This window comes from Aspergillus uvarum, assembly GCF_003184745.1.
Source record: "Aspergillus uvarum CBS 121591 unplaced genomic scaffold BO82scaffold_101, whole genome shotgun sequence".
In the NCBI taxonomy this organism is placed as follows: Eukaryota; Fungi; Ascomycota; class Eurotiomycetes; order Eurotiales; family Aspergillaceae; genus Aspergillus; species Aspergillus uvarum.
Genome location: NW_020291398.1, coordinates 22693 through 45896, shown reverse-complemented (window position 1 = coordinate 45896; position 23204 = coordinate 22693). Strand labels below are relative to the sequence as shown.

General features: G+C 52.7%; 8 protein-coding genes across 8 annotated transcripts; 3 read left to right on the top strand and 5 right to left on the bottom strand.

The window, feature by feature from the left end:
* Positions 1 to 568: 568 nt before the first annotated feature.
* Positions 569 to 2744, bottom strand: BO82DRAFT_359659 (uncharacterized protein). Its single transcript, XM_025636623.1, has one exon. The coding sequence runs from the start codon at positions 2260 to 2262 to the stop codon at positions 862 to 864; it is 1401 nt and encodes a 466-aa protein (XP_025486086.1). The 5' UTR covers positions 2263 to 2744; the 3' UTR covers positions 569 to 861.
* A 1920-nt stretch (positions 2745 to 4664) lies between these two features.
* Positions 4665 to 6797, bottom strand: BO82DRAFT_407624 (DUF866 domain protein; the record flags this gene model as incomplete). Its single annotated transcript, XM_025639643.1, has 8 exons — positions 4665 to 4731; positions 4858 to 5013; positions 5162 to 5199; positions 5914 to 6039; positions 6130 to 6252; positions 6333 to 6398; positions 6455 to 6569; positions 6763 to 6797. 8 exons carry the CDS (start codon positions 6795 to 6797, stop codon positions 4665 to 4667), a joined length of 726 nt encoding a protein of 241 aa, XP_025486085.1.
* A 206-nt stretch (positions 6798 to 7003) lies between these two features.
* On the bottom strand, positions 7004 to 9378 carry BO82DRAFT_323110 (putative FAD monooxygenase). The gene is made up of 2 exons (XM_025632786.1): positions 8512 to 9378; positions 7004 to 8444 (listed from the first exon to the last, which is right to left on the bottom strand). The coding sequence occupies exons 1-2, from the start codon at positions 9160 to 9162 to the stop codon at positions 7188 to 7190; spliced, it is 1908 nt and encodes a 635-aa protein (XP_025486084.1). The 5' UTR covers positions 9163 to 9378; the 3' UTR covers positions 7004 to 7187.
* Positions 9379 to 11110: 1732 nt separating this feature from the next.
* On the top strand, positions 11111 to 12960 carry BO82DRAFT_359655 (uncharacterized protein). Its single transcript, XM_025636622.1, has one exon. The coding sequence runs from the start codon at positions 11387 to 11389 to the stop codon at positions 12479 to 12481; it is 1095 nt and encodes a 364-aa protein (XP_025486083.1). The 5' UTR covers positions 11111 to 11386; the 3' UTR covers positions 12482 to 12960.
* Positions 12961 to 13380: 420 nt separating this feature from the next.
* BO82DRAFT_297659 (DDHD family phospholipase) lies at positions 13381 to 16536 on the top strand (the record flags this gene model as incomplete). The annotated part of the gene is made up of 4 exons (XM_025631956.1): positions 13381 to 14400; positions 14454 to 15765; positions 15836 to 15973; positions 16067 to 16536. 4 exons carry the CDS (start codon positions 13381 to 13383, stop codon positions 16534 to 16536), a joined length of 2940 nt encoding a protein of 979 aa, XP_025486082.1.
* A 303-nt stretch (positions 16537 to 16839) lies between these two features.
* On the bottom strand, positions 16840 to 19307 carry BO82DRAFT_348340 (bifunctional molybdopterin adenylyltransferase MobB/molybdopterin molybdotransferase MoeA family protein; the record flags this gene model as incomplete). Its single annotated transcript, XM_025633825.1, has 4 exons — positions 16840 to 18790; positions 18841 to 18878; positions 18935 to 18975; positions 19035 to 19307. The coding sequence occupies 4 exons, from the start codon at positions 19305 to 19307 to the stop codon at positions 16989 to 16991; spliced, it is 2154 nt and encodes a 717-aa protein (XP_025486081.1). The 3' UTR covers positions 16840 to 16988.
* Positions 19308 to 19516: 209 nt separating this feature from the next.
* Positions 19517 to 20777, bottom strand: BO82DRAFT_323097 (H(+)-transporting V0 sector ATPase subunit c''). Its single transcript, XM_025632785.1, has 5 exons — positions 20576 to 20777; positions 20467 to 20501; positions 20317 to 20408; positions 19949 to 20257; positions 19517 to 19892 (listed from the first exon to the last, which is right to left on the bottom strand). The coding sequence occupies exons 1-5, from the start codon at positions 20631 to 20633 to the stop codon at positions 19784 to 19786; spliced, it is 603 nt and encodes a 200-aa protein (XP_025486080.1). The 5' UTR covers positions 20634 to 20777; the 3' UTR covers positions 19517 to 19783.
* Positions 20778 to 21037: 260 nt separating this feature from the next.
* BO82DRAFT_10892 (Rab family GTPase YPT6) lies at positions 21038 to 22560 on the top strand. Its single transcript, XM_025629794.1, has 5 exons — positions 21038 to 21344; positions 21407 to 21432; positions 21512 to 21600; positions 21701 to 22103; positions 22163 to 22560. Exons 1-5 carry the CDS (start codon positions 21292 to 21294, stop codon positions 22219 to 22221), a joined length of 630 nt encoding a protein of 209 aa, XP_025486079.1. The 5' UTR covers positions 21038 to 21291; the 3' UTR covers positions 22222 to 22560.
* Positions 22561 to 23204: the final 644 nt, after the last annotated feature.

Below are 23204 nucleotides of genomic sequence, written 5' to 3'. Positions count from 1 at the left end.
GGTCTTGTTCCAGAACGCGACTGGCTGCATCATAGCAACGTTTGAGTGCGACTGGGCCAGTATTCCCCCAGTGATTGATTGGGAGTCTGCTCGCACCGGCTTTGCTGAATCATGGGAGAAGAGCTCCGCTCGCTGATAAGCGACTATCTCCCTACCAGTCCTGATTTCGTCAGTATCCTCGCCCGACTCATGAGAAACTTTGATAGACGTACGTGGAGAGTGGAAAGAATATCGCCTGCCTAAATCCCGTATGTCTTCTCAAGATCGCACGATCAGGTCTCCATTGGTTGATGGTTTCTTTTGAGTAGCCATGCCTTTCTTCAGTCTAGGAAGCCATGTGCATTAGCCGGTAAGCCGAGTCGGTGGATGAGGGAGGTTCTGTTAATGTACCCAAACCGCGGGGAAAAACTTATCAAACACGGGATCGCGGATTTTTATGGCAAGATCGACAGGTGGCTTTCCCTTCAGCAACAACACGATCTGCTTCACCTTTCAGGGCAATCCCGTCTTGGCGAGCTTGTCAGGCTACGGCAAGCGGATGCTACAGAACATGTCATCCAAAATCTTTGAGAAGAAGATCTCTATTTGTACTGAGTACATCTTAAGAAGTGAATTCGTGGTCGAGATGCCGGAGCACAAGGCTCAGTTTGCCATCTAAGCGTCTTTCATTGCCCCAAGGTATCACATTATGAATTTGAAAAGCTTCCAAAACAGCGCTAAAAAATCCAAGCTCAAATCAACTGCCAGAAAGTAAACCCGAAATAAGAAAATAGAATCAAAGGATCATCTATAGGGTATTCATCGAAGCAATGCAAACTAACGGTGTATCGGTCGCAAATCGACAGGTGGTGACGTCATTCACTAACTTCCTCGCATCGTCTCCAGGCAGTCGCGGTCGCGCAGGTAGAGGTCGATTCCGACGTCGACGCAGACCTCGCGCAGCGGTTCAGCCATCTCATACACCCGTGGCCGGATGAATCGCTCGCCCATGGAGTCGGACGCCTGGTAGCCAGACGCCTCTTCATCCTCCTCGTCGTGGAAGAAGCCCTCGATATCGAGTCGCTTCAGGCTGGTGAATTGGGTCTTGCGTTTCTGGAGGACCGACTTGAGCTGTCCCACCAGCATGGTCAGCGAGTTCTCTTTGCATCCTTCTACATACAAGGCTTCCAGAGATGGCGGGAGGATATCGGTGAGGGGACACGATGGGTCCAGCTGGTAGCGAATGTCGAGCAGATTAGGCAGGCGGATGCGGAGTTCCTTGAGCGAGGTGTACTCGGTCAAAGGACCAAGCCATTCATCATGTGTCTCGTTGGCCCCGGCGACGGTGAAAGGCAGATGGGTGCCCCCATTGTCAAGCCACAGACTCTGCAAACAATGTTTGCTCGTGTCCAGCGACCGGTAGAAAGAAGAAGGTCGGTAACCCTCCGAGAGAAGGTGTGAGTCGGAGTGCTGGTACTTGAACGATTTCAGAGAAGAGCAGGAGGCGATCAGGCTCTCCATACCCCTGGAACCACTGCTTGTGCAGAGAGTAATCTCGGAGATGGATGAAGAGCCAACTACAGGTTCGTACTCAGAGTCTGCAGTCTCCGACTCGCTTTCTTCTGACCGCGTAGTTTCAACAACCGAGTCGGCGGTAAAGGTCCGCATTGATGGTAATTGAAAGAATGGGAGGATTTGTGAAGGCATGAAGCTCCCTCGGCTATCCTCGTCATCTGGCAGATGGCTGAGAGATACATCTCGCAGCACACGGAAGGTGGGTTGATGGTGGAATGGCCTTTCTCCCGTCACAGCTCTCTGCATCATGCGATCCAGATAGATGTTGTTCTTCGGATAGACCAGTCGAAGGTGTCTGAGATTACCCACCAGGGGCAGAAGAAGCGCAATCCAGGCTTCCTCGACTCCGTTCGCGAGATCCTGAGACCATCGTTCTTGTTCCTGTTCGGAATGGCTGAAACCTCCAGACAGGTTCGTGAAGGGTGTTATATCAGTATCGGCAAACGAAGTAGAAGAGGAGGCCGTTCGGGACTGCCATTCATGAAAGTCCAATGAGCGAACAGCCCGAGCCAGCTCGGGACGACGGAGCAGCGCCCCTAGAAAAGAATGTAGTTGAGCGCAGCTCTTCAGACTAGCAGCTCGATAGAGCAAGCGTCGAAACAACTCATTGAATTGACGGGATACAAAGAGGAGATTGTAGCGGTCCCGGTGATCTTCCACAAACTCCCCAACCAGGAGGAGTATATCATTAGGAAGTGCGAAAGTCATAGTGAGCGAGCAAAATCAATTGCTATGCTAAGAGCAGAACAAACCCCCCGGTCTGGCAAGAAGCAGCGATAAGGGACATCCACCGGAGGCCTGGGCCATTTTAAAGGAGGTCGCCGCCGCACGCTGATAACCTAAGATAGCGGCGGTGATCGATTGAATTTTTTCCACTTTTTTTTTTCTTATGGAGTTCCACAATCTCTTCGGTTCAAACTTTACCATATGGAGATGAAACCAGGCGATCCATTGCGGGCCTGCGAGCGGAAAGGGCGGAGGAGAGCCTGAAGGGCTGTGTGGATCGTCATTGGGGATCGGTTGACCTGCTTCATCCATGGTTCCAGTGATCGAGAAGTGTTCCGTAAAAGGCTTTTTCTTGTGCATGCAGGCGCACAGCGTCGTCTGTTCCGGCCACAAAACACAAGGCACTGTTGCTCCTACTGCGGAGCTCCCGCTGCATAATTATGCATGATGATGATGGCTTGCTGCGATGGAGTGTCTGGAGAGACACTCTTTCCAAAGCGAGTAGGACAACCGAGACGAGGCTGTTCGAATATCGGCAACCCGCGCTCAGCGAGAAGGGGCTCGAACCTCGCAGTAGTTCTAATTACCCGACGGCTTTCTATCCGCTGTCGCCACCGCGGGACGCCAGGGCAGGCTTGATGGAGTCCTGATGAGCACAGGCTTCCAACGGGGGATGAGGAAGTGATGCGGATGGAGGCGGTTAACGTGTCAGTGCGAGGAGAGAAAAAGGGCTTTGGTCTTTTCTCTCCCGCGCTATCCTCCATATTGGTGATGTTATCAGGCAGGGACAATTCCTGAAGTTGAAGGAAGTATCAAGAAGATCCCCAAGAAGAGCCGATGCGGGGGAGAAGTTGCATTCTGCCCCTCGTCTGGCCGCCCTGTGGACTGGACTGTACCACCGACCTCGAATGCACTACACTAAGGTGCATCAGGTCTTTAACAAAGTCAATGCAAACCTACGGGCTCTGGAAAGTCGTGCTCGTGCTTTTAAAGCACCAATGGTTCAGCCGACCAACGGGAGAGCTGTGTTAATCATGCAGATCAACGCTTCATGTTGCGGTCTCCTTTCTATCATCGCTATCAGTGTCTCATATATGATATGTGGAAAAAGAACTTCTGGATCTGCAAGGCTAAACGAGTTCATCACGAATTTTAAGATCCTACCCATCGCTGAAAGTACTATTGATCACCCCGGTCGTAGCAGAGCTCAATAAGGCACGATAAAGGACCTAGCATCAGGACCAGTATTTACTGTTCGTTTGTCGAAGTCTAATCATTCACGACGGTTGCCTGTCGAAACTGGGACCATCGATGCGACACTATGCGCAGTATATCAAATGTGGGGAGAAATAAGCAAGCTTCACAGAGGAAGCGAGTGGGTAGGAAATTCAGTCACTAGAAGGTCTTAATAGAAGAGACTAAAGAGGCTGAATGATCGTACCTAGTATCCTTACTGCTGTAGTGTACATAGTTGAGCAATTTGTTCTCCACTAACAGTCTACTGGACTGGATTGGTTTTTGATACACTGCAAATAAGGTCTCGTGACAAGCTGTCCTGCGCCAATTCTCTCTCTCCTACAATATGTGGTGCATCCGAGGGTGAGTGCACTGCACTGGAGACAAAGTCATGCATAACAGCTGCTGCTTATGGCCTATTTCGAGTTCCTGAAGAGCGAATACTATTGCAAACTACCGCGTCCATGGTCCATGGCATGCACTCAACCAGATCGGAGCATGAGTGTCACAATCATATTGACTGCTTCATCTGCCCTGAGATTGATGCCGTCAAGGCAACAGAAATACCGAGAGCCATGGTAGCTGAACTAGCCACTATGACCAAACAACAGCCCAAGGCATCCTGCTACTGACACAAATGGCCATCCCATGCCTCTACCTTCAAAGCCAGACATCAGACAAGCCATCAAACACATCAGCAAAGCTCCGCACAATCTCGCACCCTAGTGAGCCCACAAACTCTGCCAAAACAGTCACCATCAAAAGCGAAAAATGATATTCAGTCGAACGCCTTATTCCAGAAGAGAAATAGAAAGACAAATAAAGTAAATGCAAAAGTAGTGGGTGAAACCCCCTTCGCTTCTTCAACGCCCATCCCATCCGACGAACCTCCACGCGATCAACCCTTTCATCCCTCCCAAAGCCCATCAACGTCTTTGTCTGCGGTCTGCGTTCAGACAGGTGCATAGTTTTTATGCCTGGTCCCCATCGGGTGAAGCTCTTTCGATTTTGGTCTGGTATATGTAAAATGGAAAATAGAAGGGCTGGATCGCCTTCCCCCTTATGGTAGGTAGGCAGGTAGGTAGATAGGTATCAACGGATTCGGATGGATTGATGAGAAAGAACCACCGCCCGCCCGCGTCTATATTTTACCGGAGGCCAAGGTCCGTCATCTCGACGTTGTCGGCAGAGCCCATCCAGAGGATGTTGTTGCATCTAGTTTGAGCGATAGAAGGTTAGTGACTGTTGGAGAAGAGGACTGGTTCGGTTGGTTTGGGCCCCGAGGGTGTCTCTGTCTGAAAGATCACCCCCTCCGGAGCCCGGGCGGCAGCCCATACGCACCTGATCAGCACCAGACCCAGAGTTCCCGTGTTCTTGCCGTCAATGAACTCTTCCGTATCCCGCAGCAGCACGTTCATGTACGAGTCGATGCTCTCCAGCTTGCCCTTGTACTCCGTTTGGCCCCATTTCAGGCGGATGACGACCTCTTCGCCGACCCTATATCCAGAAACAAATGGTTAGACCCTGCGTCACTCAGGCGGGGTATTCCTTCGACAGGAAAGAGAAAAAGGTTGCGCGGCTGATGCGAAGAGGAGGTGCGGGGGGAAGCTCGAGACGGTAAGACGGTCGATGGGGACTCGCATACCTAGCTTGGAGGAAAGGGCGGGGGTTGACGGGGTTGAACTGTAGACACAAAAGTCAGCACTGCTTTTCACTGAGACAGGCTCTTCTTGGGAGTGGGAGAGAGGCTAGGTGGGAAAGGAACGCGGTGCGTACACTCATATCGGCGGAATCTGATCGGATGCTAGCTGTTTAGCAAGCTCGGGGTTGAGACGGCGGACCGGAGGGTGGAGTCCCGCGGCAGGAAGAATATATCTCAGCGCGGAGAAAAGATGCAAGGGTCCCGGAGAGAGGTCGAGGACGAGGTTGAATGAATGATCCGGAGGATTGGGAGGTGAAGATGTCGAGCGATTGATCGCGGTGTCGCCAAGTTGACGGCCGCCGGGCTGGAGACACCGCGAAAATGTGATGCGGCTGTCGAAAGCCAATCAGAGAGCTAGACACGCTCACCGCCTACTCTTCGCAGTATCGCTTCCAACTTGAAGTTCTGCTGCTTAATCCTTCCTCCAGGCTGTTAAGCTTGGTACAGAGTTAGTACATATTTATAGGCATAATTTGCAAGGATGCCTGGTTTTTACTGTTCAACTCGTACGGTCACTGACTATAAGTCAAGCATCGCAGAAAATACGGGAATGACGACACCGAATGTCAAACGTTATGTCAAACGTTACGTCGAGCTCAGCTAAAACGCCGCAAATGTACACGAGAGAACAGAAAACCCTATGATTTCCCCCCCCAATCGAGGTCCTAAAAGACATCGACTTAGGATCTTCCCACCGTCCAGGAAATCTCCTTGATGGAGACCTCATCGCCGGCCTTCTCATCGTAATCATACCACTCCTCGGACAAATCAATGTCGGTGAACGGAGTGTTCGACTCGACACCCTTGGCCAGCCACTCGCCCTGGTAGAAAATCGCATTAGTTTCTCCTAAGTTAAAACGCCCCGAGAGATAATAGACAACAGACAGGGCCAAAGACTGGCGGACACTTACATCGGCCTTGAACTCGGTAAACTCCAGACCCCGGCAGTCGATGTCAATCACCTTCTGGCCGGTGCGCTTGTCATTCGCCTCGTAGGCCTTGGGCCCCGCGATGATCGAGGCAGAGTGGGTTTTCTGTTTTGAGTAGAAGCGCATGAGAATCGGCGATTATTTCAAAAGACATCTCACGAGCGAAGGCAAGAAAGGATCCTCACCTGGCAGAGCTTGCATTTCCACACAAAGTTGGCCTCGCCCCGGCTTCCCGGGATTTCGTGCTGCTCCTGGTCTTCCTGTGAGCGGGTGCCTTTTTCCTCGAAGAAGTTGGGGATGGACTTACGAAGCGAGTGAAGCTGACCGGGTTGGGGTGAACCTCACGACAGCCCGTGCATTGGACCTTGAAGGTGTAGTAGTAGGGCTCCTCCTCGGTGTCCTTGGGACGGAGCTCGTTAACTCTGTTGTTTTACGTGAGTTAGCTGCTACGGTTTAGGCCATTTTGATGCATGCATTAAAACTGTGCTGTGTTGCGTCAGGTGCGGGGAAGAGGTCTAAGTCATGCAGAGTGGCAGAAAAAAAAAAAGGGCATGAGAACCTTGAGGGTGAGACCCGCAGGCGGTTTTTGTGTGGAAGATCAAATCAGTAACTTACCCGTTGAGTTCTGCGGAAAGGATCAAGGAGAGCATTTTGCTGGATGTTCCTGGTTGTGTTTTGTGTGCTGTGTTGGGCAGATCGCTGGGGAAGGACGACGAAGTCATACAGGCCTGGTGCGGGGCCACACTTCGGCAGACGATGCTGCCGCCTTCGCCGCCTTTACATCATTTTTCTCTTCGCTAGCCTCCTGGCTGACAAACGCATACAATTATTTGCGTACGTTTGCTCTGGAAATCTTGGAAATGAAACTGAGAATTCTCGAGATATATACAACAACGCCAAAACATGCCAGGTCGCAACCGCTGCAATAGCACAAACCCGAAACTGCAAAAATAAACAAGAAACCTATTTACATCAGATCCCAAATCGGGAGGCCGATCTCCGAGGATAAATTACAGACATCTTCTTCGAAAAGCCCATCCTTACAGCCGGCTAGCCTGCTGGTCCTGACCCAGCGGCTTCGTCGTGAAGGCGCCAAAGAAGGCATTGAGGGCGTCAACCGTGCCACTGCCCTCCACCAATTGGACAGTGCAGGCAATGTGGCTGTCAGGACGAGTGACGACAACACCACCGACCTCGGGGTCAAATCCAAGCTTCTCGTGAGCCGCAAACTTGGCGTTAGGAACCCGGACGTCGGGAAGGTCGTCGGCGTAGATGTGGTGGTGGTAATCCCGCAGGATCTTAGGCACAGCCGCCATGTCCACCTTGTTCTTCTCGTCGGCATAGATCACACACAGGGAGAAGAGCTTGGAGTGAGGGAGGTGGCGCTCGAAGAAGGAAACATCGGCGATGTCGCTTCTGCGGTACACCGACAGGAAAGAGCGCTCCTTCTCCAGGTTGGCGGCGAAGTCCGCGATGGCCTTGTTGGTCTTGGCCTGCTTACCGGCGAAGACGAAGATACGGAAGGCACCGTTGGCGGGGATCTCTTGTTCCAACTCCACGAAGTTAGCATCCGCCAAGCGGGTGACGGTGCTGGGAGTGAAAGCACGACCAGGGGTCAGCTTCACGCCAGGGATGTTGAAGAGAGGAGACTGGGCGGGGTGGGTCTCGTCCCAGGTGAAGACGTTGGACTTGTAAGCAACACCATAACCACTGGTGAACTCGCAAGACTCCTTGAAAGTCTTGACGAAGGGATCCTCCTCGGCATTGGCCGCAGCGGCGTTGTGGCTGGCCTCGCCGACTTCGCCGGCAGTAGGGCGACGCTTGGAGAACAAGGCAGCGTACTTGTTATCGAAGCTCAGGAGAGTCTCGGCGATGTCCTTGCGCTCGCTCTCATACGTCTTGAGGATCTCGCGCTTAGCCAGTCCGGACTCAACGGCGTGGATCTTCCAAGCCATGTTAAGCGCATCGTGGAAGGCCGTGTTCATGCCCTGGCCGGCCTTGGGGCTGTGAGTGTGGCAGGCATCGCCGCCCATAAACACCCGCTCGTCCAAGGTGTACCGTTCCGAGATACCCTGACCGATAGGGTAGACAGAGTACCATTCCACGCGGTCCCACTCCACCCAGTAGGGCTTCAAGATCTTCTTCGCGGTCTCCTGCACTTCCTCGGCGGTGGCAGTCTTGCGGGGGTTGAAATCGGGATCGGTCGACGAGGCGATCTGGACGTAGAGGCGAACCATGTTGTCTTCACGGGGGATAACCATGATAGAACCGGCATCGGAGTGGATTGTGCACTTGGTCTGAGAATTGCAATGCGATGTTAGCAGATGCCAATTTCCGCGGCTCAGATGTGATGCGACAGCTTACCTCGATGTCAGGGAAGTTAGTTCTCACGACACCATCCATGACACCCCAGACGTAAGAGATAGGATCCTTGTGGTGGATCTGGATGCCCAGCTCCTGTCTAACAAAGCTGCGAGCACCTTCACCACTGAAGAGGTACTTGCTGCGGACGGTCTTGATGACATTGGTGTCGATGCACTTCAGCTGGACCTCGACGGGGTAGGTCTCGTCCAGACCGTCGTTCTTGAAGCCAACGATGGTCCAGGGTCTATCAACGGTGGTACCAGCCTTCTGGATCTCGTCGAGGAAGACGCGCTCGATCTTACCCTGGTGGACGAGGGTGGTGAACGGGTATCTGGTGTCGATGAAGCGCGGGCAGCTGGGCCAGCTTCCAGTGCGGTGGATTCCTTGGTCGCCGGGGAGAGGATCCCAGAAAGCGACATCGTAGACCTTGGCGGGCTCATAGGCCATAATCTGGCGCTTCAAGCCCAGGTTGCGGAGGATCTCAGTCGAGCGGGGCTGGATTCCGTCGGCGCGGCCAGTGGCGGTGGGTACGGGACGGTTATCGATGTGCTTAACCTTGTAGCCCCAACGAGACATGCACAGCGACAAGAGAATGCCAACGGGGCCAGCGCCCACGATGACGATATCATACTTCTCTTGCGATTGAGTCATGATGCTGTGCGACAGAGAATCTGTATGTGTGGTAAAGTGGTTGTAGGATAAAAAGAGGTGTGAGTAGTTCGGGGATCAAGGGGTAGGATTCAAGACCATCAGCCACCAGGAAAATGAGTGGAGAGGGATGAAGATGTAAAGATAAAATGTGAGTATTGAGCTGATGATGATGATACAAGAAAAAAAAACCAATTGAACGACATGAGGATGATGGAGGTATAAATAATATTGATTTGATTGAAAAGCTGCAGACAGGGTCCCACCGGATTGCATACAGGCGGCAAGCAACGGAGTTGTAGGACGGCATTTCAGTGTGGGCTAGATTGTGGAGGAGCCTGGGGGGTGCATGGCGACCGAACTGCACTGTGGCCGGGGAGGGCCTTCAGCCTCCAGAGAATTGAGTAAGATTGTGGGACACTGAGAAATACAATCTGAGTAAGATGAAGGCGACCGCTTTTCCCATTGGAGGATGGCGAGGAGATCACTGGGATTGCCGGTCTGCAATCCGAGCCTCCGCACTCTGGGAACGGCTAGCACTTCGGCAGGTGGAGGCCACGACACGTGATGCTGCTCCTCGGCAGCCTCTCCCGGGATTTCCTCTCTCAATCCCTTGGATCTGATTGGCTCAAGTCGTGCCGAACGCCGAACTGTTCTGAGTTAAAGGTAGGTAGGCAGTTGATTTCCATATAGGGAGTCGGTGAATGTCCTCGCTTCGAGGCTCAGTCTGGCTCTCTATATCAGGAATTGCATATTACAAGAATCAAGAAGGCAGACTTAGTTTGCAGTTGATCTCACAACATCGTTATGAGCATCGGCATATCACAAAGTGATGAACGTGCACTGCATAATTTCCAATTTGGGGCACAATCAGTCGCCACATATCTCCGACGCTGCCGACCACAACCCGGCAATTTACTCCGAGATTGGCTTCCCCTTGACTCGCCTACCGACTCCAATGCCTTGAGCTCTGGCCCGACGGACTCGGGCCCCGGATTAACGGTAGATCTTGACCCCATGGGACATGTACCCGGTACTTCGGAGGAGGGCCAATAGCAGGTGCATGATATACTATGTTTGACTCATCTGGCGATTAGTACTAGGTATTGAGTCCATGCTAGGCTGGTATTCGCAGTCCTGCCTCAGGCACGCAACAGGTAATGCATGTTTGTGCTAGCAATCCGTGCCATACAGTAGCAATCATGATTGGCCTAGTCGGGATCATAAACAAGGCAAGGCAATATCTCCACTTTTTTATTGACCCGATGCTTGGACGCGAGTTTTATCAACTCAGGATCATACAGAACAATGACCAACAGTTATACGATTTACGCGTTGGCTCATAGACAGTACAAGTGTTTGTTCAGACTTTACTCAGGTAGCGAATATATCAACGCTCTATTGTCATATTTGGATGAATTAGGAGGAAACGGAGAGTATCAGAGTCATGCTCTACACTGCATCACGTTGCTCAATACTCAGCTCTCGGGACTCGCATATACAGCAGGAAAGTGTAGGGCAGGCAAGAACTATACCCCAACTCATTCACTGCCTCAACCTAGAGTGTATGTTCAATATAAACTGTGGGCCCTGTTACGGCAGCAGTAGGATCATAACACAAGCCTGATTACTATCATTTCCAGAACATCAAAACAATCAGGATTCGGCAGTCTCAATTGCAGCTTTCTAGATTCTTTGGCCTGATGTGTTCTTACCTTAGCCTATTCAGATTATTGTCCTTCATCAATAATAGCTATTCACTGATCCCAGCCTAGGTGGGGTGAATTCACCACCTTAGCTAGTATTTTGAAGAAGTGATATAATCATTGTCCTACATACTATTGCACTTAATGATAACACATTTGATATTGACAACAATAGAACAATAAGGATACTTATGACTGACACCATCCAGCATCTGATCTCCCAGTTCTCCCCCTCCAACAGATTCCTACATTCTGCTTGATCTTATTGCTTGACATACTCACATGTTGCTGTCTCTTCTACTCGCCCTCGTCTTCCAATCCTTGGTTTTAAGTCTCTCATCTAGCGAGTATCCTTGATCACAATTCTCAAAATGAGCGACCGGGTTCGCCCACAGTATACCATGTTCCAGTCACAGTAAGTACACGGATCAACTGACTCTGGTTTTTGAAAGACTGATGTCAGAGAAAGGGACCTGACATACGACGACATCGCCAAACTCAATCCCTTTTACGAACCATTCATGAAGTTCTGGACGGGCTCTCCAACTAGTGATACGGCCGTTCCATTCGATGCTCAGTCATCCGCCTCGTCGGAGTACATTCCTGTTGGAATCGAATCAGATCTGTCACCTCCGTCGCCCGTATTGCACCAGTCCGAGTTTGATGACACAGTCTGCGTGCTGGAGGCGCCAAGTTTGGCACTCCACAGTGGCCATGGACATCAAATCGGCTACCATCCATACTCTGAGCCCGAAGTCAGCCAGACGGTCCTGATGAGGCTCAGTCCTAGCCCTCAGCTGTCTCCGACTGCCGCAGACTTGACTGGTGTTTCGCTGGTAGGTAACCCCTTGAGCGGAAGCAAGCCGTCACACAAGAAACTTTTCGGCGAGAACGGCTGGCTGGGGAGCAACGCAGATCTCAGAGAGCTGGCGGGTGACAACCACAAGTCTTTCGGCTTGCGCAGATTGGGGAAGAAATTCAAGATGCATGTTGAAGACCTGGTGGAAGACCTGGTAAGTGGACCACCGCGTTCCGAAAGACCATGTCCTGACATCTCTTGTGAAAAGACCGGTGATCTTTTCAAGGTCAACCTTAGCATCCATTCCTCCGGGCCTATCCCTGAAAGGTATGGAACTGCAAGGACTGTGCCGGTTTCTCTGGATGCTCCAACCCAGGCAAGGCTGTACTCGCAACTGGAGGTCATGATCTGTGTCGTTGCCAACCGGTTCCTCGTCGAACAACACAATCGAGGTCTGCTTTCCGGGGACTCCATTTCGAAGGTCACCAACTACTGGGCTGCGAAGAATCGCCCACGAGTCGTGGAGTTTCAGTATGACCAAGCCACTCAGCGCCAATTGATCTTGTCAAACCTGCGGACTGTCCAATTCAACGGGTGTAGCGCGACCAACCCAGTCCAGCTGAGAACGAACCTGAACAACTGGAAAGCGATCGCAAAAGAGATGAGCGTTCGCACTTTCTGCGCCCCGGACAGCGCGATTCGTAAGCAAATGTATGACATCCACAAGCTTCTTGAGATGCTCGGAGCACCCCTGGATACGATGCGTGAGTTTGAGGAGTTGCAGATGCAGGCTTTGTTGTTGATGAAGCGCGGCTGATTCGCTGGAATATACTTACTGTGGTGAGGGAAAACGGGGCTACACTGGCTGGATGACGGGAGTTGATTCGCCCTTACTGGCTCGATTTCTGTCTTTTGCATTTCATTTCCTGCGGAGTTCTATTGTCTTCATGTCTCCTTGCGAAAAACGGAGTTGTTAAGCGTATCGAATGAAAGTCTAGAAAATCAATCAAGTTCTCCGCCTTGTCATCCGTCACGCGCGGAATTCTTGGCCGAATGAATGAATGAGTTGCCATCATGTGCGGATCAGGGTCATTGCATCATCGGGGATCCTAGCTCAGACGAATAACGGCTTCAAATGACCGACGTGGCTCCCTGCGTGACTACTGTCATACTCGAGATGATGAGGTGGCAGTTGCGGTCGGCGATGGTGGTGGTTTGGTTGTGGTTGTTATGGTCGTTATGGTTGTTGTTTGCATGGATGGATGGTTTCTTTCACGTGGGGTCGACGTCATCCTCTCTCCTTCCTCCGCCCATCCCAAGAAACTGGAAAGTTGTTTCTCTTTTCCCCCATCGGTTTTCTCCCATTCATATTAGTTATAATTCGAGAATGCTTCAACCTTCCGACGGATGCTTGTCATCATGCATCCGCCGAGATTTCTCCCTTTTACGCTATGACACGTCGAACTTGTCTAGACAGATTCCCTGCCACCTGCCAGTTGGAAGCTCTCCTGAGTGCTTAATTCTCCCTTGCTGACCCTTCCAGCGCGCGCTGCACTGACCGTCCACCCAAAGCTAAATTTCTTTTGTGCCACATCGTTTCATCTTTCCTCGCTCACAGCCTGCTACAGGCTTGCTCTGACTGGTTTGCGCCCAGTTCTTTTGTATTTAAAGCGAGCCGCACCCACAGGGATAGTGGATCTGCTCTCTAACATCACAATGGCCGCTCCAATCCATACTTACGGACCTTCATGTTTCCTGTCCGCCGACGCTTCGGATCCTTCCTCGTGGCACGCCTCCGAATCTCCTCCGAAGGTACGGCCTCAGTTCTTCTACACCTCTCCGCTACCGATAGATGACCCCTTGACTGCGCTACCCCCTCCAAGTGGCGGTCAGGGATCCGCCAATGCGAAGGCTCCGCTCCAACCTTTCTCGGTCCGGGATCACGCTGCTCTGGAAGAAGCCTGGAAGTCGCTACAAAGGTCCCGAAGAGAAAGTTTGGTCACGAAGGCCAAGACACAGGAAGGGCGCGCTTCCAAAAGAAACTCGGGGATACTGGTACCAGGGCAAGAACCAACAATAAGCCCAGAATGGAAGAAGAAGATGGGAGTTTCCCTGAGTTCCAGCCTGGAAGACATTCAAGGGAAGCAGACCACTGGCGCTCCACTGTCTCTGGATGACAAGGCACTGAAGACCTTCAGAGGTCGATACAAAAATGAGTTCGGAAGCCCCGGGGTGGAGCATGAAGGACCGCGGAAAAGGTCACGTACGCTTGAGACCAACACAAAGGAGAACTTGAGACCGACCAAGGCCACTTACAAGGGCAGAGAACCATTTCGTCGGGAAGATATCGAATCCACCGGAGTCAAACCCAGCGGGGTGCTACGGACGGAGGACGTAGCTTTCGACAGTGGTGATAGCGTCAGCTCCCGAGGCAACACTTCGCGAGATGCGAGTATCAGCGGTTCTCCGTTCATCAGAGCCCCAAGTCACAAGCCGCAGAGTCTATTGGGAAGATCCGTTGAGTCGAACTCTTCAAGAGACGCCATTCCAGAATCGCCGACGGATGCGACCGCTCACACTGCAGCTAAACGCTCGGGACTGAGGACAAGCATCGATAGGGGATCACTTGAGGGATCGGACGAACAACGCCAGGAATCTGTAGAGATTGACGAAACACAGTGGAAGATCCCGGTCGGGGCTTCCCGGCTTCACCTCGTCGAATTGCCAAAGCTGAAGGTATGGTGCCCTCCATGAACCGTGGGATCTACAAATTGTAACCTCTTCAATAGATGAAGCCGATATATTGGAGCCCATTACACGACATATCCAATGTCGTCCGTGCGACGTGGTTCTACAAGAATACTATGTTGCCAGTTGAGACTGAGCTTGCTAACAAGCTAGAAGATGGGTATCTCTACCTGAAGCCGTGGACTGAAACATGGCAGGACGAACTCAATAGCTGTGTCGAGAACGGCGCTGATGCGGAGCTCAAGGTAGTGCACAGGCTTTGGCCCCAAGAGGACCCAACCCGACCGTCGACAGCTGCCGCTGCTCCTGATGGTACCCCATCCACTGCGCATCTGGCGGAGCAACCAGAGCGCCCGGACAACGAGCCTTTCGCACTCGATGAGAACCGCGCTGCTGGGGCCACTCCGGCGCACTCCGAATCTGTCAAGCCCTTCATGAACTCGAGCGTCATCTATGCTGACTGGCGGGAGGCACAGATTCTACGACCCAGTCTTCTTCCGTCTGTCTCGCGCGGTCGCAGACCGCTCAGTGCGATTCGTAAAGGTAGACAGATTGGGATCCCTGTAGTTCGCGGTTTCAGCCGGCGATTGTGGGACCGTCTACATCCCAGCAAACCGAACCCTGTAGAAGTGAGGAACTACCTTCGAAGCACCCAGACTCGAGCTATGTCCACCTCCGGAGAACCGGTATGCTATGCCTGCGCGATAGAGGAACTACGGCCGGCTCCGACGGACCTGGTCCTCGTCATCCACGGTATAGGCCAGAAGCTATCAGAACGAATGGAAAGTTTTCATTTCACACACGCGATCAATGCCTTCCGCAGGACCATCAATATGGAGCTGAATAGCGAGCCCGTGTGGCCACACGTACGTCCAGGACACAGCGGGATCATGGCCTTGCCTGTGAATTGGCGCTCAACACTGTCCCTGGATGAGGCCAATCTCGAGTCCCCAGCGGCCGGGGATCCAGCTTCCAATCACTACTCCCTGAAGGATATCACTCCGGAGACGATCCCCGCTGTCAGATCCCTGATCAGCGACGTCATGTTGGATATTCCATACTATCTGTCGCATCACAAACCCAAAATGATCCAAGCCGTCGTCAAAGAGGCCAACCGTATCTTCCGCCTGTGGTGCGAGAACAACCCCGGATTCCAGCAGAATGGCCGGGTCCATCTACTCGCACATTCTCTCGGAAGTGCGATGGCTCTGGACATCCTCAGTCATCAACCCACCAAAATCCCCAGGTTCGATTTCTCCACGACCAGCGTGCATGGAGACATTTTTGAATTCGACACGAAGAACCTATTCATCTGTGGCAGTCCCGCGGGTTTTTTCTTGTTCCTCAACAAGGGTATACTTTCTCCTCACCCACAATCTCCATTTGAGACAAGATTCCAAGCTAACCAATTACACCAACGCAGCCAACCTCCTCCCCCGCCGCGGCCGCGACAAACCAGGTTGCGAAGGCGATGACCGACTCCGCGGCGTCGCCGGCGAAGCAGACACATACGGTTGTTTAGCCGTCGACAATCTCTATAACATCATGCACACCACAGACCGTATGTCCCCTAGCCCCCTAGCCCCCTCCTTATCCAATTCAATCCAACCACCCCCCTCTCCACCACACACAACTAACCCCGCCGAAAACGAAGCAATCGCCTACCGCGTCAACGCAGCCGTCGATAGCGACCTGGCCGCCTCCCTCAAACCCGCCTCCATCCCCACCACCACCTCCACCATCTGGTCCTCCTTCGGCAACGTCTTCCGCTGGTCGTCCAGCACACCCTCTAGTGCTCTCCCACCCCCGGCCACCGCCATCATCACGGCCAAACTCCCCACGCAGGTCGAGCTGGAAACCCACGACTTCACCCGCGAGGAGATCGCCGAGAAACGCATGCTGCTGCTCAACGACAACGGGCAGATCGACTACTACCTGTCCGGCGGCGGCGGGCCGTTGAATATCCAGTACCTGAACATGCTGAGCGCGCACAGCAGTTACTGGACGCTGACGGATTTTGTGCGCTTTGTGGTCATTGAGATTGCAAGGAAGCAGGGACGGGAGGCCACGTTGCCCGTCTTGCGGGCGGAGAAGAAGAAGGGGTGGAGGGTTGGGAAGGGTTGATTCTTTTTGTTGGAGTTTTTGCTTCGGGTTTGGGGGTTGGGGTTGATCGGGATTGAGGGAGGGAATTGGGAGGGAAAGGGGAAGTTTGGATGACGGATTGGGATTGTGAGAGAGGGTGGAGTTTGGGATTGATACCCTGGTCCTGGTTTTCCTTATTTTTTCCTTTTGGTTGGGCGGTAGATAGAATTTCTCGGAGGTGTTCTTGCTATCTCGATTCGTCTGTTTGCACTGGGTATTTACGCTACAAATAGAATGGAGTCGATCTTATGTTATGTGGATGGTAGGTTGGTATCTCCGGGCTGCGGATGCGGGTGGCTATATATTGTTCCCTCTAATTCCTGCGTACAAGGCACATTATGAATTCCACCTGACAAACAGGCCCAGAGAGCAGTCGTGCAAGACATGTGTACATTTGAGATAATCTTTCACATTAAGGCTGTGAGACCGGTAAGTCAACCCTCCGCCACAACCGGTCCCAACATCAACGCTTCCACCAACGCCCCTTTCTCGACCTTCCCCTTCCCGGGCCGAAGCACCACCAACGCATTCGCACTGGCAAGACTGCCGACCCTCGAACTTCGCTGACCCACGCCATCCACCCCGGTACTCGTGGCATAGAGCCTCCCATCCGAGCGGGAGGCCGTCACCACCGCCCGGTGATACTCTGTGCGCTTGGGGTCGGCCGGGAACGGATGCGCTAGCGTAACCGAAACGAGCGGCAGGCCCAACGACGATGGCGTCACGGGTCCGGATCCGCCCTGTCGGTAACCCATGCCCATCAACTTGTGCAGCGAAGGCAGCACGAACAGGTTGAGCGTGACCAGCGCCGACGCCGGGTTGCCGGGGAGGGCGAAGATGAGCTTGTTCTGGCGTTCTTGCTGCGCGTCCGTCGAGGATGAAGAAGGCTTGAAAGGTACAGTAGCGAAGGTGGTCGGTTTGCCGGGTTTCATGGACACGCGCCCGAAGTGAATGGTGCCGCCGAGTGAGCGTTCGATGGTCGGTTTGAGGAGGTCCAGCTCGCCCATGGAGACGCCGCCGGTGGTGATGATCACATCGACGCTGCAGGTGGCGGCCGTCCCGACGCCGCGGAGAGCATCCCGGAGGCGGTGTTCGAGCTCGCCGGCCGGGGTGTCGCGCGCGATGCCCAGGTCAACTGTCGGGAACCCCCAAGATGTGAGGCAGGAGAGGAGAGAGAGGCGGTTCGAGTCCCGAATTTGCCCGCCGGTGAGCTGGCGCGGGTCGTTGTGTTCGACGAGCTCGTCGCCGGTGCTGAGGACGCCGACCCGCGGCTTTTCGTAGACCTTCACGGTCCGCGTGCCGGTGGCTGCTAGGAGGCCGATCTCGCCGCCCACGGAGGTGATGAGGTCGCCCTTGCGGAGGATGAGGGAGCCGAGGGCGACGTCGCTGCCAGGTTCGCGGATGTTCTCGCCAGGTTGGATCTCGGAGGTCAGGATCTCTACTGTGGCTTCTTCCTGTCCGTCCGGAGTGGAGGTGGCGAGGACGGTGTCCTCGACCATGACGACGGCGTTGGCGTTCGGGGGCAGTGGTGCCCCGGTGGTGATCCGGGCGATGGTTCCGGGCTCTAAGGGAGTGAGGATTCCGCCCTCGTTGGCGTGGGTGATCGAGGCTACGGGGAAGATACCTCGGGTGTTAGGGTCAGACTCTGATGTTGCCGCTGCGATTACGGCGTATCCGTCTACGATGCTGGCGCGGTATGCTGGAACCGCTTCCGCCGCGTAAACGTCCTCGGCGATCACGGACCCGACTAGAGCTGTGGTCACAGGGACGTCGATGATGGTGGGTTCGGGTGTGTGCTCGCTGACGAGTTTGAGTGCTTCATCAACGGAGAGCATGGGGTATGGGGAGGATCGATAGCGGCGGTTCGGTCCTGCATTCGGGTCGTTGGACTGTGGCCGCTCGGAAGGAGTCGTGTGTGCTCTGGGTACAGTGTGGCCGTGACCGTGACCGTGACCGTGACCGTGAGAGTGGCCGTGACTGTGGTCGTGATGGTGATGGTGATGATGGTCATGGCTCGTTGGTTGAGGCGAGACAGATACCCCTGCCTCGGCCTCTAGCTTCTTGATACCGCCTGCGTGGAGGGCTCTAGAGTTCGCTCCGGCCGTTTGGCTGCATGCGTGCGGAAGAAGTTTGATAATCGCCTCCAAATTCTCTTTGGCACCTTTGGGGGAGCCGGGCAGAGTGACAATCAAGGTTTTGTCGCGCACTCCTGCAACGGGTCTCGACATTATCGCAACTTATAGCTGTTAGCAGCGACACCCATGCATACAACGCAATGGGACATACACGGTGTAACCTTCAAGGATGCGGCAAGCATGCCATGTCTTTGCTCCAGTCAGTCATAGCTACTAGGAATACAGAGTTAAAGCACATCACTCACACAAGGCCAGAGGCATGGCGGTGGATAAGAGGCGAGACCGCCTGATCGAGACGTTAGTGAACGATGGACTCAATGCCAGGGTAGACAGTAGGAGACGAACCTCAGGGGTGATATCCTTGGTTGCAAACCCGGTGCCACCACTCACACAGATGAAATTGACCCAGTTTGGCCCATCCGTCCAGTCACAAATAGCACGTTGGATGTCGAGCACATTATCAGGGACGATCTTGATAACGGGCTGGTCCCAGGTACTCGGGCCCGCCGTGGACAAGACGTTTGTGAGAGCATTGCCAACTTTGTCTGTGGAAGGATCCTGGGAAGCAGTATCGGACACCACTAGGATTGCTGCTTTGAGGGTGGTAGTATCGGTCATGGTGAAAGGAAATTGTTGCTGAGGAGAGGCGAGGAAGGAGAGAGAGGTATTGGAGATGGCTCCTGTCGGCGGGGAAGAGCGATCGATAAGCATGGCGGAGAGGGGCGGAGATACACACTACTTAGTACCGAGTAAGACAACCGGAATCGGCCATCAACGCAACAAGGCTCTATCATATTCCTACTCATCACACACTCCAAACTTACTATGCATTTACATCACTTTTATATTCCTAGGTCAGCCCCGCTGCCAATTACTATACATCTCTTCCCCGTCGCAATATCAGGCAAAGCAGCGAGACCAACAATGCATTTCGCACGCATAGCCAAAACAAAGTTCTACAGTTGAATCGAATCCGTACGCCCCGATGCAGTGGATAAAGAATGACAAAGAATAAAAAAAAAGCGACGACAAACGTGAGAGAAGTCATACAATTCATCCCCACCAACAACAAGCTCCTACACAATCCTATACTCTTACGCGGCACCGAAGTCGAGTGCCTTGCCACCCACCAGAAGTCCAACAATGAGTCCGAAGAGACCGAGGACGGAGCTGAAAATCTCGATGACGAGGATCTTGACGAACCTGTTGCGCGCAGTGTTAGCAATCGCCCTTTGTGAACCCGGGTTGGATGGACAAACAAGCTGGGATCCGCAGCATCGGCCAGAGCTGCACCACTTCCATTGATACCGACCGAAATACCACAGATCAAGTTGCAGGTACCGACCGTGATACCCGCCCAGAACAGGGCGTAACCGGTGTAGTAGTCGCTTCCCGAGAAGATGCCGTCATTGTCCACAAGGTTGAGCTTGGAGGAGAAGACGATTGCCATGATGACACCATAGATAGCAACGACTTCACAGAAGATAATCGAGATCAAGTTCTTCGTCCGGATTCTGGGTGCCTTGACACCACCGCCGACGATGGACGATCCCGTCAGGAAGATACCCCTAAAAGCCCAATTCTCAGCATGACGTATGACCAAATCGGATGGAGGGGATGCTCATACCATCCAGCGCCGACGACCGACAAGCCAATGCACATGGCAATTCCGAGGTTGGCCCACGCGTAGGGAGATACCGACTCTAAGAAGTAACCGACCTGAATTGGATTAGCGAGGATTCCACCATGACCGTCGGCGAGTGTAGCTGTCGCTTACATTGAATCGTTCACCTTGACCGGTCAGGAGCAAATCTAAGTAGGGAGAAGATCATAATTAGTGTTGGGCTCAGGGACCTCTATGCAGCTAATGGAGTTGGTTGCCTTACATAGTCCGACCACCAGGAGGGCCACGAATACAACACCGGTGAAATAACGGAGAACCATGGTGGACGTCCCGTGAGTGATATGACCCTATAGTTTTGAATAAAAAGAAGGATACAACGAGAGCAGAGGAAAAGGAAGAGGGCCTCAGGAATGAGGGGGGTGGGAGAGGAGGGGGAACAAGTAGGGAACAACAAGGACCGCAAGTAGTAAGTCAGTAGGAGCTTCAATAGTGATCGATAGACCCCGAGCCGTGGTGGTGATTATCGGGCCGGGCATTAATCCGGGCAGTCGGTCTACCGTACTCTCACTCTAGCTTACGGTGGGCAGTACGGTGTACTAAGCTGAGGGAACTAAGGTCAAGGTAGTTAGTCTAATAATCTATGCAGTGCAAACAGCAAACATACTGTCAAAAGTTCCCCGGACGGACCCATGGGTCCAACCAGCTACTTATTTGTCCATTAGACCTTTAGAGACTCTAACTTCCTCTGGTACGGGTTGATCTGCTCGCCTTCTCCTCCCCTCACCTCCCCCTCCCTTCTTCTCTACCTGTCAATTAATTCCGAGCCTCTCGAAAGACTCCGCTTCTCACAACTCTTGCGTTCCCTTGCACCTTCCTTTTCACCTTTCACCTTTCGCCCACCGCCCACCATCACGAACCGGTCCTGCGACCTACTTCCGCTACCCCTGATTTCGCCGCTTCCACCACATTTCCCTAGACATGGCTTCCACCTCCGGTGTAGGGTCGTATTCGAACCCTTTGAAGAAATTCAAGTATGCAGCACAAACCACTATAGTCTAGTAACTTCTTGAACCGGTCGCTTATTGGATTGCAGGCTAGTTTTCCTGGGAGAACAGAGTGGTACGAATATCCTCCGCGACAAGAAACAACCCCGCATGTCTTTCCGTTCGCCACGCTCGCCCTGACACTTCTCCTACAGTTGGCAAAACTTCCTTGATCACGAGATTCATGTATGATTCATTCGACAACACATATCAAGCCACAATTGGGATCGACTTCTTGTCCAAGGTACCGTTCGTCCGGTCGACGTTGGCCTTCCGATAGCACCACGAGCTTGTGTGCCTGCCCGCGAGGTTGTCCGAAACTAATCAGTGCTCTCTGTACACAGACGATGTACCTGGAAGATAGAACCGTGCGCCTTCAGCTTTGGGACACCGCCGGTCAAGAACGGTTCCGCTCCCTGATTCCCTCCTACATTCGAGATTCGAGTGTCGCCGTGGTGGTTTACGATATCTCGAACGCCAAGTCCTTCCAGAACACCCGGAAATGGATCGACGATGTTCGCGGAGAGCGTGGGAACGATGTCATCATTGTTCTGGTCGGCAACAAGACCGATCTGAACGACAAGCGGGAGGTCACGACGGCACAAGGTGAAGAGGAGGCCAAGAAGAATGGGTTGATGTTCATTGAAACGAGTGCGAAGGTCGGCCACAACGTCAAGCAGCTTTTCCGGAGAATTGCCCAGGCCCTACCGGGTATGGAGGGAGAAAGCAACAGAGGGGACAATCAAAGTCTGTTTTTCCGCGAACCAAACCCCTTTCTTGATCATAGCTTTGCTGACTTTGCCCAGTGATTGATGTTAACATTAGCCCGAAAGAGACCACGACTAATGATGGATGCGCCTGCTAATCACTGGATCGGCAGCTGCCGACTCAGTCTTCTCTTATAACTTTTTCTCTTACTCTCTTGCCGGAACTTCAAGCAGCGGCATGAGATATTGTCTATAATGTTCACCCATCCTCGACATGTACATTTCCTCCTGTCCCCCTTCTTTCGAGTGAATAGCGTGTTTAGATCAAGCTTCAATTCTTTTTTCTAAACTTGATTGGACCTATCCTTTTTGTCGTCACTTTGTCTCAAAAAAGTAAAAAGACTCCGGTAATCGTAAAGACCAGGGTGCATGGGCCGAATTCTGAGATTAGACTTGTCTTGCGTTCAGTAGGTAGTGTGGGAACATTTTGATCAATCTATGTGCCATTGTTATAGAAGCTTGACTAGGCGTTGTTTTGGATTCAGCTTCCATAGTCCTCCGCAGCGACTGCACAGCGACCGTGGCGGGTCACCCAGTTGGCGCGCGAAATCATAGTCATATGATCATCGAATTCGATCTGACCATGGAATGAGTCTTTCCAGACTCGAATAAATACATATGACATATATCGGTGGTCAGGTTAACTTTTCAGTCCACTGTGTTCCTGCTGTGCAACTCCGGCAATAAGTTGTATGGCGTAAGCAAGTGAATTGAGGCCCCCAAAAACCCCTGAGTGAAATTTCACGAGGCGGATGGCATGGACTCATAAGTAGACTATGCTTGGAGTAAACGACGCCTTCTCTCGTACTCGTATTTGTCGGTGGGCGGAAAGTAGAATACTCATAATGTGCATAAAAGTTTGCCTAGTGGTTAGTTCCGCTCGGTCGAAGTGGGTTTTTGGGATGCGGTGGATAATTCAAGTCCAGAGCCAGGGTAGAGGATTCTTGTGGCCTGCACAGCTTAGCAGGAGGGGAAATTGAGACCAATACAATGATACGATGTCAATCAGTCAATGTGCAGGCCACCTCGTGCCAGATAGGCACAGAAGTATGAGAAAGATTGCAATGAGTGTCGATACGTC

Excerpts from the sequence above, each read along its gene's own strand:
- BO82DRAFT_323110 (XM_025632786.1), bottom strand. The coding sequence starts at position 9,162 with ATGACTCAATCGCAAGAGAAGTATGATATCGTCATCGTGGGCGCTGGC. Across the intron at positions 8,445-8,511 it reads CTAACTTCCCTGACATCGAG|ACCAAGTGCACAATCCACTC; the intron begins GTAAGCTGTCGC and ends TGCAATTCTCAG.
- BO82DRAFT_359659 (XM_025636623.1), bottom strand. The coding sequence starts at position 2,262 with ATGACTTTCGCACTTCCTAATGATATACTCCTCCTGGTTGGGGAGTTT.
- BO82DRAFT_323097 (XM_025632785.1), bottom strand. The coding sequence starts at position 20,633 with ATGGTTCTCCGTTATTTCACCGGTGTTGTATTCGTGGCCCTCCTGGTG. Across the intron at positions 20,502-20,575 it reads CCTCCTGGTGGTCGGACTAT|ATTTGCTCCTGACCGGTCAA; the intron begins GTAAGGCAACCA and ends CTCCCTACTTAG. Across the intron at positions 20,409-20,466 it reads GTCAAGGTGAACGATTCAAT|GTCGGTTACTTCTTAGAGTC; the intron begins GTAAGCGACAGC and ends AATCCAATTCAG.
- BO82DRAFT_10892 (XM_025629794.1), top strand. The coding sequence starts at position 21,292 with ATGGCTTCCACCTCCGGTGTAGGGTCGTATTCGAACCCTTTGAAGAAA. Across the intron at positions 21,345-21,406 it reads AACCCTTTGAAGAAATTCAA|GCTAGTTTTCCTGGGAGAAC; the intron begins GTATGCAGCACA and ends ATTGGATTGCAG. Across the intron at positions 22,104-22,162 it reads CAACAGAGGGGACAATCAAA|TGATTGATGTTAACATTAGC; the intron begins GTCTGTTTTTCC and ends GACTTTGCCCAG.
- BO82DRAFT_359655 (XM_025636622.1), top strand. The coding sequence starts at position 11,387 with ATGAAGTTCTGGACGGGCTCTCCAACTAGTGATACGGCCGTTCCATTC.